Below are 13,454 nucleotides of genomic sequence, written 5' to 3'. Positions count from 1 at the left end.
CTTTTATTAATCAGGGGTCGCCACAGCAGAATGAACCACCAACTATTTCAGCATATGTTTTATGCAGCGGATGCCCTTCCAGCTGCAACCCAGTATTGAGAATCACCCATACACTCACATTGACACTCATTCACTACAGCCTATTTAGTCTATCCAATTCACCCAGCGCATGTTTTTGGACTGTAGGGGAACCCGGAACACCATGAGGAAACCCACACCAATACAAGGAGAACATGCAAACTCCACACTCAAAAAAATACAATCACACTGCCTCTCTGAATTGATTGAACTGTTGAATTTATGCAGACCCTACAGTACTTAAAGGTCCTTTGAAATGTGCATTTTTTATTCGATATTTGATGTAATCTCAACTGAAACATGAAGAGAGGGCGGGACATATAGCAGCTCCTCCCCTTTAAAAAACCAACCAGTAGCTTTTGGTTTTATCACAGCTCTGCCAGTGCGAGTGGTTGAGCACAAGCGCATCAAAAGCAAAGCAAATGAGAAGCGTATGAAAGGGGGTGGGGCATGTCAGATACTAGAGAGCATTTGATTGGTCAAGATTTAAAGAGAAGCTGAAGTATGAGATGACGTGTAAAAATAGTTCATCTATTTAGGCATAAGTGATGAACATATCTTATAAAAATACATTTTGTCACTGTTTTAAGGCACACCAGCTAATAGATATCCTTAAAACAAACTGAAACTAACATCAGTTTCAGGAAACCTTTGAGCAAGTATAAGTAGCTGTCATTAAATGACCTAAAAATGAAAAGTAATCCCTTACTTTAAAGTAAATTACTTTCCCGCTGAAAAAGTAATCACAATTACTAGTAGTGTGTAACTAATTACAGCCAACGCTGCATTTAAATGGAATGTCTGACGTGTAAAAGTCTCACCTCTGGGTGTCAGCCATGTAAGAGAGTGAGAGGCTGTGCATTAATCTTATTTTCTGCATAACGTCAATGGTCTTTGACTTGATTGGTAGCTCATTGCCTATCTGTCAAGATGAAAACATAAGCAATAATCAAAAAAAATTCAACCTCAAGTGTTTGAACTCACAGATTCACCCAAAGGTGACTTCATTTCATTAACACAAAATCCAGACATGTGAACGTTACTGGTAGGTACTCTTGATTCTTACCTTAAAGGGCACCTATTATGCAGAAATAATTTTTATAAGGAGTTTAAATACAGTTGTGGGGCAACATTGTGTGAATATAACCAGTTTCTAATGGTAAAAAAATAATTACCTTTATTTTTTATAATCACACTTGATCAAAACAGTTTGCAGAAACGCTTTAACTGGCATTCTCCCTTTGTACATATCACCAGAGGGAGAAATCTTGCCCTCATTACCATAAAGAGCCCTGAGCGAGAAGCAGCCATTCATCATATATAGCCAAATGTAGTGTGATCAACTAAGAGGCATTAAAAATGTTGAGTTTTAAGATGCACAAATAAACACTTTATTCCCTACAGACTACCTACCTCCTAGTATTACCTATACCTAGTATTTGTGGGGTATTTTAAACTGAAACGTCACATACTAGAAACATCAGAGATTTATTTTACATCTTGTAAAAAGGGGCACAGTAGGTCCTTTTTAAGATCTTTGAATAAAAGTATCTAATAAATGAATTAATGCCAACAAAGTTTGATAAAATGTCCTACACATACCTTTAGATGGATTATAGGGTTGGCTTCTTCTAGAAAGGTAGACTGCAGAGCGGAAAATTCAGGAACTTTGGGCTCCCGAGTAAAGATCTGTAGAAATAAAATGAAGAATTTTGGGCGATAGTATTTTTTATTTTGTTTTTTTGACTATGACAAATAATTAACTACAATACAACTCTATTTTAGTGCAAGAAGGGGTAATAGGGTTTATTAGAGAAAACAGTAGAATTTTCTATTTCTTAATATTAAAATTAAGTCAATAATTGTATTTTTTCATTGGTAGCCATAGTTTATGTTTTACATGTGTACATGTAGCATTTATTAATTCACTTTCCTTCGGCCTAGTCCTTTTATTCGTCAGGGGTCGCCACAGCAGAATGAACCGCTAACTTGTTTTAATTTTTATCATCACCTTTTGGACTAATATAAACTCTGGAATGACGGAATGACTCTCTAACAGAGGCTACATGTGCTGCTGAAGATTACAGACACAGATTATAGGTTTTCACTGACTGTAGGCTATATTTTGTGTTGATTTGAACAGCCTGATCTCACAAGAAAATGTAAGCATTTTACGTTTTGCCAGTTTAGTGGTTAATTCTTACAAATTCGTATGAGTTCAGTCGTACGAAATTGTACGATTTTAAAAAGGTGGCGTGGCACCCAACCCCACCCCTAACCCCAACCGTCATTGGGGGATGAGCAAGTCGGACTAAATTGCACAAATTAGATCGTACGAATTCATACGAATTAGACACTAAATCAAAAAGTTATAAATTTCCGTGAGATTGTGTTAGTTTTTAACCTAAATAAGGACGAAATGTCTGCTTTGTGCAGTTTTTCTGTAGTTGGTAACATGTTGGAGACTTTAAGGGGCTGTGTGTGTTCATATGTTTTATGTGTACGTATATGTTCATTTATTTATTTATTTCATATAATTACAGACGTTACAGTAGGCTATTTTACACTGTCATCAATCTACAGTTATAATCAAATCATGTTCATAGAAAAGTTAGTAATAAACATTTATACACAAGTATTTATGTGTGTAAAGCATCTGCTTTGTGAGAAGTACTTTTCATATGATATGTGTGAGGGACCCGTACAGCTTTATTGTAGACATTTCCTTGAGTGTGAATGATGCGACTGAAACTTTTTGTCGTACACCACGCCCACCAAAAGGGTACCCTCGGTAGTGGAAATGCAAGCCTGATAAAGGTTACCCGTACCGTCCCAAACCGTACCGTACTGTACCAGTCAGTGGAAACGAGCCATTTGAAATGCCTCTCTGGCAGTATGCTCAGGCATTCTGTCTGAATGGTGAAACATCAAATTTTCCAAAAGTGTTTGCCAAGCTTATGATTACATAACATATTTGGAACCATCAATAAAATAAAATAAAAAACTGATTAAAAGTTTAGTTTTAAGACGTTCGAATCAAACAAAAGCAGGTTGACACATTTTGTGTATTCTATGGTCTTTAGTGAAACATATGCCAGAGTAGTTGGCTGTTCATTCCGCTGTGGCGGCCCCTGATGAATCAGGGTCTAAGCTGAAGGAAAATAAATAAATGAATGTTTCTCCCAGAATTACATGAAATTAGACAGGTAGTGAAATGTGTTTTGTGTATTCCTTCACTGGTGATTATATGTGTCACTTCCATGGGTTGGATCGTGTCAGTGGGACGCATCAGTCAGAACACAGAGGTGACAGAATAAGTGTGATCTCTCACGGTTGCTCTGTTCACCTCACAGTCTTCACAGTGTGTTGGTTCACACCCTGAGGTGACAGGACGTGAGCGAGAGAGCCATCTGGGAGAGCTGAACTGTTGATTCTGGCGCTTATTATCACACGTCATGCTATGAATGATATGGTGGCCGTATCTTGAGCTTAACACAATCAAAACACACTGCAAAAAAGGATGCTTGCTGTTTGTTCAAACTATGTCATTGGTGGAAAATCATACTCAAGTAAAAGTACCATTACTTAGGCATGTATTGCAGGTAGAGTAAAAGTACCTGTGCATGAGTAAAAAGTACCCTTTCAAAAGTACTCAAGAGTAGTGAGTATTACGATGTGAAAGGTTTATTTATGAAAGCCGTTTACGTGATATCCATGCATGTGTGTGTGAAAACGTAACATTCTGTAGGGAATTAAGAGATTAATTTAATTCTCATACGCTCAACATCTTTATCATCATCTAAACCAATGATCTCAAACTCCTGGAGGGCCACAGCTCTGCACAGTTTAGCTCCAACCACCTCCAACTCACACCTGCTTAATAGTCCATAGTATTCTTGAACACCTTGCTTAGTTGGATCAGCTGTGTTTGATCAGGGTTGGAGCAAAACTGTGCAGAGCTGCAGCCCTCCAGGAATTAAGTTTGGCACCTGTGATCTAAACAGTCTCTCACTTGTACCTAGTAACTGCAGGTTAAGGGGAAATAGGAGAGTAAAGGTATGTTGCTCACCTGTGTCTAGTTTGGTTTCTCAATATTGTGTGCATTTCAATTCCTGAGTTGGTTTAGTGTGTTGTCGGTTATAGACTTTGTATTTTTATTTGATTATCAAGTGCCCTAAAAAAACTGCTATGTGAAATCTGTCTGACTCTGAGTAATCCAAAATGCTTAGGAGTGTTCCTGGATTTCAGAAATAAGCATTATGTCTTCACTGCCTGACAAAAGTCTTGCAAATTTAAATTTCGTCGATCCCATTTGTAAAAGCAACAAATAATAACTTGACTCCTAGTTGATTACATGGAAAATTGGCATCTTATAGAAGCAACATTGACCAAAATTCTCACAGATATCAGTCAAGTTTGGTGAAGGAAAAATCATGGTTTGGGGTTACATTCAGTATGGGATTGTGTGAGAGATCTGCAGAGTGGATGGCAACATCAACAGCCTGAGGTGTCAAGACATTTGTGCTGCCCATTAAACCCCAGGAGAGGGCAAATTCTCCAGCAGGATAGCGCTCCTCATACTTCAGCCTCCACATCAAAGCTCCTGAAAGCAAAGAAGGTCAAGCTGCTCCAGGATTGGCCAGCCCAGTCAGCAGATATGAACATTATTAAGCATGTCTGGAGTAAGATGGAGGAGGCATTGCAGATGAATCCAAAGAATATGGATGAGCTCTGGGAGTCCTGCAAGAACGCTTTCTTTGCCATTCCAGATGACTTTATTAATCAGTGATTTGAGTCATTGCAGAGATGTATGGATGCAGTCCTCCAAGCTCATGATGGAGTCAGACACAATATTTACTCTGTCTCCACTGCAGCATGACTTTATATTCTATACTGGACATTCTTTAAGTGACAAGACTTTTGTCTAAGCAAAGTCAGACTTTACTGTTCAAATTAAATAATTAAAAATCAAGGCATGATCATATTTTATTTTGGTAAAATAAGCGTAATCTAGAGGCCTTTGCCTTTAGCCACTGATACCAAATGATCAACTAGAAGTCAAGTAAGTATTTGTTATTCTTAAAACTAGGATAGGCAACAATACGCATGTCTTTTGTTGCTGTTTTAGGTGTAGCTGTGCAATGTTTAGCATATGTTCATGTCAGACCCAATTTGAATCTAGCTTGAATTGAATTATTAATCTGTCTCCCTATTATAGTATTTGATAAATACGTTTCCCTTAAAAGTCAAATGTTTTTGAATACAACAAAATATTCAGCTCAAAGGCTGACATAACTAAAAACAGAAACATTTTTCTCATGTAAGTGTAAGTTGAGCGATGTTTGGACATCTTCTGAAGGGCTATATTTTTCTCACACATGCACACAGTGTCTGTCCATGTGATTGATGCCTTGGAGCTTTTTCCCAGGTGGATCTGACAGGGTTTTCTTGTGTGATGCAGTAATACCCTCTGACTGCAGGTTCTGCCCAGTGTTTACCATCCCCACTCCCTCTTCCAAACTCAAGCTCTGTTTACACGTCCTCTCTGACAGGGATGTGCGAGAAAAAATTAACTGTTAGCGTCCTTCTATGTTTGATTCCCAACCCAGATTCACTGCTCTTATTTGTTGTCCTCCTCATGCTGTCTAAACCTTTGCAGTCAACTAATTAAACACCAATTTTCACTTATAAGGAAACTTAATGTTAAAATCCCTTCAATTTCAACATAAACGTTTGACTCCTGTGATTCAATATTAAATTGACTTAAATAGTCCAGACAGAAACGCCAACTGACCCAGCCGAGGGTCGAACCAGTGACCTTTGATTGACCAAAACAAACTTTTTCCCCTAAGTTGAATGCTACACAATGTGTGCTAGCAAAAAAAAAGCACCGCAAATTTGGTTTCACACAGATTTGAACTGACTTATGACATCATAGATGGGTATATTCGAGGATCTGACTTTTTTGGGACCTAATATCTCAGCCTGATCTCACGAGGAAATGTAAGTATTTTACGATTTGCCAATTTAGTGGCTAATTCGTACGAATTCGTACGAAATTGTACGATTTTAAAAAGGAGGCGTGGCACCTAACCCAACCCCTAAAGCCAACCTTCATTGGGGGATGAGCAAATCGTACTAAAATGTATGAATTAGATCATATGAATTAATACGAATTAGACACTAAATCAAAAAGTTACAAATTGCCGTGAGATTGTGTTGAATATCTATAAAAGCTTTTAATTTAGTAACAAAGGGGATTTCAGCTCTGAAACTTACAGTATATTGTTTAAGCATGATGACCTCTTACATATCAAAAGCTCAAGTAGAAATGTATTTCTCACTTCATGACCGCTTTAAATACATCTGATTGGCAAATATTTTTGAATTTGTTTTCCACCCTTTTGTTTACTGGGATCAGAGATGCTGTGGTTTGACACTTACCTCAGGAAACATGAGCTCAATTTCATCTTGTCCCGAGGTCTTTTTGCCCTGGAAACTGTTCACTCCACCCCCTTTTCCCCCTTTTAGTGATACTGGCATCTGTGAAAAGACCAACAACAACAATTTATAGCAGAATTGGACAATAGCTCTTTAAGAGCCGCTTCACCGATGATCATTCTAAAGTACAATGTTTTACTGACTCCTTCATGGTGCTACAGACTTTTTTACATTTATATTTAAAAAATGCTTTTGTTAGAGATATTTTAGATCTGTAAATTGTAAATTTGTGTCTATCTCTTTTTATATTTACCTCAGCTAGTGTTTTTCAGCCAATGATGAACTTCCGGTGAAAGATTTAAGTGACTATTTTCAATTTCATAAGGTTTCTTTTACAGCATTGACATTATAATTTCATTCAAATATATTCAGTCACATAGGCTTTAGCATCCATTCAGTTGTTAAAGTATAAAAAGAGAGGAAAGACGGTTTAAACGCAGGCGCCGACATTTGCGGCCAGCTAGTGCAGAAATTCTACTGAAAATATGGGGTAAAAATAATTTCCATATCTTAAAGACATGGCGCGGAGAAATCAAATTTAATGCAGTGCTTCTTGTTTGGTCTGATACCCACTTTATATCGCATCTCATCCAGACAGTGAAGATAGCTGTTTTTTATAAAGAAATCAGATCTTAAAGTTGGCAATTTTGTATGGGATGACAATTAACCGGAAGTGCTGAGGCTGGTGTGCTGAATTTAAAAGTCTGTGTGCATATACAACATTAAGGAGGCATTCAATAAGAACAGGCAATGCACAAGACAAGTGCTAATTGTACAAATGAACTGTTAGTACTCAGAGAATTAAGTGCTAAAGGAGAGATGCCCAAACTAGGGCCCACAAGCCAAAGTTGGCTCATTGAATCCTTTGATTTCACCCACTAGAGGGAAAATGATTGGGAAAAGTTGGAAAATTGCTTTAACAGAGATTCTCATTTCTATCTAAATGGAACCTTTTGTTTGTTTGTTTTATTGTTGAGCTACAAAATAAGCAAACTGAAATTAAATGTTTCGATTAATGTTGCTTTTTTCAATTAAAAAGCATTTTTTGCATTGAAAGACCCTCAGCCCCCAAAATATCTTTGTTATGTTACACAAACAAAATAACAGAACTGACAGAACTATCTTTAAAGTTGCATTACTGAGGATGATCATAAGCAACAATGATATTGTGTTTTTCTACAGGTTCCACTCTCATCTGATTAAAGAAGATCTCCAGCTTTGATTGATATGTGCGAGCAAGCGGAGGGATGTTAAAATATTTCTAATGATGTGCTACTTCTCAAGAAGAACCTGGGACACAGCCGGCTCACACCCGATAACACTGCACACCCGGGTGAGGACACACTTTGTCTGATGGGTGCAAAACTGGCCCTCCAGAGCACTGACAGCCACTAGCATACCTGCACGAAACCTGTCAATAACACACTTGTACACGACAAATAAATATGCATTTCTTGCGTTTTTGTCTTGTTTCTAGTCCAAATATCTTATTATAATAAATATAATAATTTTGCAGACAAGTAAAAAATATTGTTTTGTTATACTATAGTCTGAACTAAATATGTCAAAATTAAGATAAAAAAAAAACAGGCAAAATAATCGGCCAATGGAGTTAGTAAAGTATATTTTTTTCAAAGCGAAAATAGTTACTTTTCTTACCCCATTGGCAAATTACACTCAACGGCCACTTTATTAGGTACCTCTTAGTAGTACCTGGTTGGACCCCCTTTGCCTTTAGAACTGCCCAAATCCTTTGTGACATAGATTCAACAAGGTATATTGTTGATGGCAAATTCTGACCCTCCCATCCAAATGTCGCAGCAGAAATGAAGACTCATCAGAGCAGGCAACATTTTCCAACCTTCTATTATCCAATTTTGGTGAGCCTGTGCCAATTGTAGCCTCAGTTTCCTGTTCTTAGCTGACAGGAGTGGCACCCAATGTAGTCTTCTGCTGCTGTAGCCCATCTGCCTCAAGGTTGGACGTGTTGTGTGTTCAGAGATGCTCTTCTGCAGACCTTGGTTGTAATGAGTAGTTATTAGAGTTACTGTTGCCTTTCTATCAGCTGGAACCAGTCTGGCCATTCTCCTCTGACTTCTGGCATCAACAAGGCATTTGCGCCCACAGAACTGCCGCTGACTGGATACTTTTTCTTTTTCGGACCATTCTCTGTGAACCCTAGAGATGGCTGTGCGTGAAAATCCCAGCAGATCAGCAGTTTCTGAAATACTCAGACCAGCCCGTCTGAGTATTTCAGACAACCATGCCACGTTCAGAGTCACTTAAATCCCCTTTCTTCTCCATTCTGATGCTCGGATTGAACTGCAGCAGATCGTCTTGACCATGTCTACATACCTAAATGCATTGAGTCGCTGCCATGTGATGAGCTGATTAGAAATTTGCTTTAATAAGCAGTTGGACAGGTGTACCTAATAAAGTGGCCAGGGAGTGTATATAAGTGATACAAATAAAACTCAAATAAACCATAATAATTTCAACAAAAGCAAAAGTTGAAAAATGTCATGCAGGTAATTCTGGGAAAGTTAATTTACGATTATTCGTTGTATATATTGGGGACACTTAAACTTATAACCGGGGGTCTGTAATACTGTAGCATTTTTAAATCACTTTTAAAATCAAGGCTATTTTTACAGTGTGTGTGAGTTGGCTAAGACAGAGGGAACAGTTTGCTCTTTATATTTTGTCCTTTCAACTCAGTGATGATTGTTTGAGCAATGTTCCTCAAACATATCCGACTCTCCATCCTGAAAATAAAACGGTGTGAAATTCAACAAGGCAGATCGAGATTGTGACTCAGTATCTCTCATAGAAACCAAACAATCTGAGGTAAATAAAAAAAAAAGATAGACCGAAGTGTTTAATTTACAAATCTAAAATATCTCTATTTCTGGATTAGCCGGAAACTGTGAAGTTTAACAAGCTGTTCAAAACTAGTAGATGTAAAAAAAAAATGTTTTAAATTCTGTCATCATTTACTCTCCCTTCATTTGTTCCAAACCTGTTTGACATTTTGTCCTTTGTTGAACACAAACAAAGATATTTTGAAGAATGCTTGAATCTGGTAACCATTGACTTCCATAGAAGGAAAAACAAATAATTTTAGCTTTTTTCAACATATCTTTTTTTGTGTTCAACAAAAGAAAGAAACTCATAAAAGTTTAAAACCGCACGAGGACGAACAAATAATGAGCAAATTAAAGCTTTTAGGGTGAATTATCCCTTTAAATGCAGAATTTAAAGGAATACTGTATTTACTTAAATTATTTACTCTCCCTCATGTGATTTTAGACCTTTATGAGTTTCTTTATTTTTGTTGAACAAAAAAAAAAGCTATTTAAAAAAAATGCTGGTTGATGTTATCCATATTTTTTCAAAACATCTTCTTTTGTGTTTAACAGAAATACGTTTTGAACAGGTGCAGCATGAGTAAATGATGACAGAGATTTATTTTCTATCCCTTTAAAAAAGAAACAACTGAGACAACTCCTGCCAATAAACTTTGGATTAGCATAGCTTAAATAATTCAGCTTTGAGAATGTGAGCAAAAATATATATTTTTATATTAATAACAGATTCTGGTATCTTAGCAAATCTGATTGTCTGAGATATTGCTCTAAAAAAATAAATACACTTATTCTAACTGCTGTTTAGAGGAAACTTGAGATATTTAATAAAAATATCTATCAATCAATCTATTCTGTACACTTGGAAAGGTTGTTTAAAGGGATAGTTCATGCAAAAAATAAACACTTCCTGTTTATTTACTCACCCACATGTCATCCAAGATGTAGGTGCCTTTTTTTTCTCTTCGGTAGAACATTAAAGAAGATTTTTAGCAGAATCCATGGTCATTGGTGCTTTATTATATAATATTATTAGCTTTAAACAAAAGCAACCGGATTACAATTGGACTACATTCATACATGTGCCGATATCTGACTATGGAGTAAAGCTAATAATATTGTAAATAATGTTACAATTTTTTTACTTGGACAGATTGTTTAACTGCACAAGACCTCAGTTTGTTATCAGGAGCCATGGCAATTGATTTGGACTTTTTTTCTGTGTTTTTTGCCATTACATAAAGCACCAACGACCATGGATTCAGCTAAAAATCTTCTTTAATGTTCTACTGAAGAAAAAAAAGGCACCTACATCTTGGATGACCTGTGGGTGAGTAAATAAACAGGAAGTGTTTATTTTTTGCATTCAGTTACTTATACCGGCCGATCATCAGTGTGTCATCAGGAGCCGTGACTATTGATTTGGATTAATTTGTATGCTTATTTTTAATCTAAAAAAAAGCCTGTCACCATTCACTGCCATTACATACATAATGTTCTACTTAAGAAAATAATTGCACCTGTGGCTGAGTGAATTAACAGAAATCTTTCCTTTTTAAGTGAACTATCCCTTTAAGGTCTAGAGCGTTTTTTTTTTTTTTGTTTTGTTTTTTTGCTCCCAGTTCATTCCCTGACCTCTGGCATGATGTGACATCCCAGGCCAAATTGGTCAGTGTGTTTTGTGTGTGAAATGAATTAGACATTCTCTCCTGGGTGATGTTTGTCCATGGATGTGCTGACTGAAGGAGATCCTCCACTGCTGTTTGGACATCTCACTGCTACGCCAACAATCAATTCTCTTTTTTTCCATTGACTTGAGGTTACACTGGCTTCCACAGAAAGTGTGTTTGTGTAAGGCCAGAAGGGCAAACAGCATGGGCCGAGAAGAGAGTTGCATACCTATATTCAACTCCGGCAGCATTTTAAACAGTCCAAACAGAGGTTCATTTAGGAAATCTGATACATGCAAACAGCATACAGCAGTCAACATATGAAATGAATCATCACTTTTCATCAAAGTTGTCCTAAAACTATTGAATGACACCTAGTCTTGTCCTAGGACAATTTTGAAGAACATTTTTGATTCACTTCGAATGCTGGCTACTGTATATGACATACAAGTTCATAAATTTCACACACATACACGTTATTCATGCAACATATACAGTAGTTGAAGACAAAAGTATTATATTTTCTTTACCTCAGAGTTCACTATACTCAAATGGCCTCCACAGTGACCAGATCTCAATCCAATAGAGCCACTTTGGAATGTGGTGGAACGGGAGATTCACATCATGGATGTGCAGCCGACAAATCTGCAGCAACTGCGTGATGCTATCATGTCAATATAGACTAAAATCTCTGAGGAATATTTCCAGTGCCTTGTTGAATCTATGCCATGCAGGATCAAGGCGGCTCCGAAGGCAAAAAGGGCGTCCAACCCGGTACTAGTAAGTTGTACCTAATAAAGTGGCCGGTGAGTGTATATTTTACATATGTGAGATTCAAATATGAACTTGTTTGTCATATATGTAATTTGTGCATATATTGCCATATATTAGATTGGGTTTTTAATTGCTTAAAATGAACTTCAAACAAGTAAATAATAAATCAAAACCAACAAAAAGAAGTGCAGTGACCTGCTGCTGAATGAGTAGAAACTTACAGGTTTGTGTTGTGCTGTGGAGTCATTACATCTGATCTGGAGTTTTGGTAGAGATCCAGACTTCAGTTTGAGCAGGTCCTCAAGTGTCACATCTGGGCTGCTGTGTTCTGCTGACATGGCGATTACAACAAATGAGCAAGGATAGTTCACCCAAAAATGACAATTACCTGATCATTTATTTTCCTTAGTGTGGTTTTTAAACCATTATGAGTTTCTTTCTTCTGTTAAACACAAAAAGGCTGGTGGCTTGCAGCCACTGACTTCCATAGTTGCATTACTATGGATGTGGATGGGTGCCAGCTAGCAGCATTTTTCAGACAACCTTCTTTTGTGTTCAACAGAATAAAGAAAATCAAACAGGTTTTGAACAAGTGAAAGGAATTTTCATTTTTATTGTCCCTTTAGTTTCAATTCACATACTGTCCTTTTCAATGAACTGAGCCACTAATTCAGCATTAGTTTACATGTCTTAATAAGAATAAAATGCATATAAATGTCAGTAAATATATATATATATATATATATATATATATATATATATATATATATATATATATATATATATATATTTTTTTTTTTTTTTTTTTTTTTTTTTTTGGAATTTATTACATTTATGATTCCTAAAATTCCTACTACAATGCACTTAATATTTATAGCCAACAAGGTACTGTAAAATATTTGGTTGAATTGATAGTGAAAATAGGTTAGATGGAATGCAATGGTTTTTAAAATAATTGTATTTTATTCCAAATAAAAGTTACTATTTGTATTCTTTACAGATATTGGGCTTTTAAATACCTTCAAAACCATCCCAGAACAGACTGCATTAAAATTGTTAATCAAAATGTTGCAATAATAGAGAGATTAACTTACAAATAATTATTTTTTAGAATCAGTAGACATGACTTAATAGAAACAATACTGGTGTTTTAGTGAAGTCATTAAAAATCTGTGTAGTATACATATATATATATATATATATATATATATATATATATATATATATATATATATATATATATATATATGTGTGTGTGTGTGTGTGTGTGTGTGTGTGTGTGTGTGTGTGTGTGTGTGTGTGTGTGTGTGTGTGTGTGTGTGTGTGTGTGTGTGTGTATATATATATATATATATATATATATCTTATTATTGACCTTATTCTGCGCTTATTTTGTGAATGTTTTAGAACTTCCGATTTAGCTTGCCTATGAGAGAAATGCCTAGGAATAATAAACAGAAGACGGTCAAACTACTTGCTTTACAAACAACTGTGTTTATGACTATACATAAAAAAGGGGAATAAGATAATACGAAAAAATTTGTTTGCAATATCAAGCAGCATAACC

The 13,454-nt window shown here is 36.2% G+C and overlaps 1 protein-coding gene across 14 annotated transcripts in view; it reads right to left on the bottom strand.

Annotated features, from left to right (window-relative positions):
* The window catches only part of si:ch211-130h14.4, a 28,517-nt gene that overhangs the window by 1,868 nt on the left and 13,195 nt on the right, over positions 1-13,454 (bottom strand). For 4 of the 14 annotated variants that reach the window (XM_073920550.1, XM_073920548.1, XM_073920549.1 and 1 more), the window contains exons 7-10: positions 12,109-12,218; positions 6,523-6,621; positions 1,681-1,767; positions 900-1,000 (exon numbers count right to left, since the gene is read on the bottom strand). In XM_073920550.1, the coding sequence (XP_073776651.1) occupies positions 900-1,000; positions 1,681-1,767; positions 6,523-6,621; positions 12,109-12,218 (397 nt within the window). Of the gene's footprint in view, positions 1-899; positions 1,001-1,680; positions 1,768-6,522; positions 6,622-9,438; positions 11,905-12,108; positions 12,219-13,454 lie in introns of those variants that run through there. The other 10 variants (XM_073920551.1, XM_073920554.1, XM_073920552.1 and 7 more) reach the window with 8 other exon arrangements.

This window comes from Danio rerio, chromosome 13, assembly GCF_049306965.1.
Source record: "Danio rerio strain Tuebingen ecotype United States chromosome 13, GRCz12tu, whole genome shotgun sequence".
Lineage (NCBI taxonomy): Eukaryota > Metazoa > Chordata > Actinopteri > Cypriniformes > Danionidae > Danio > Danio rerio.
Note: the sequence above shows the minus strand (reverse complement) of the source record. Positions and strands in the feature narration are given on the sequence as shown.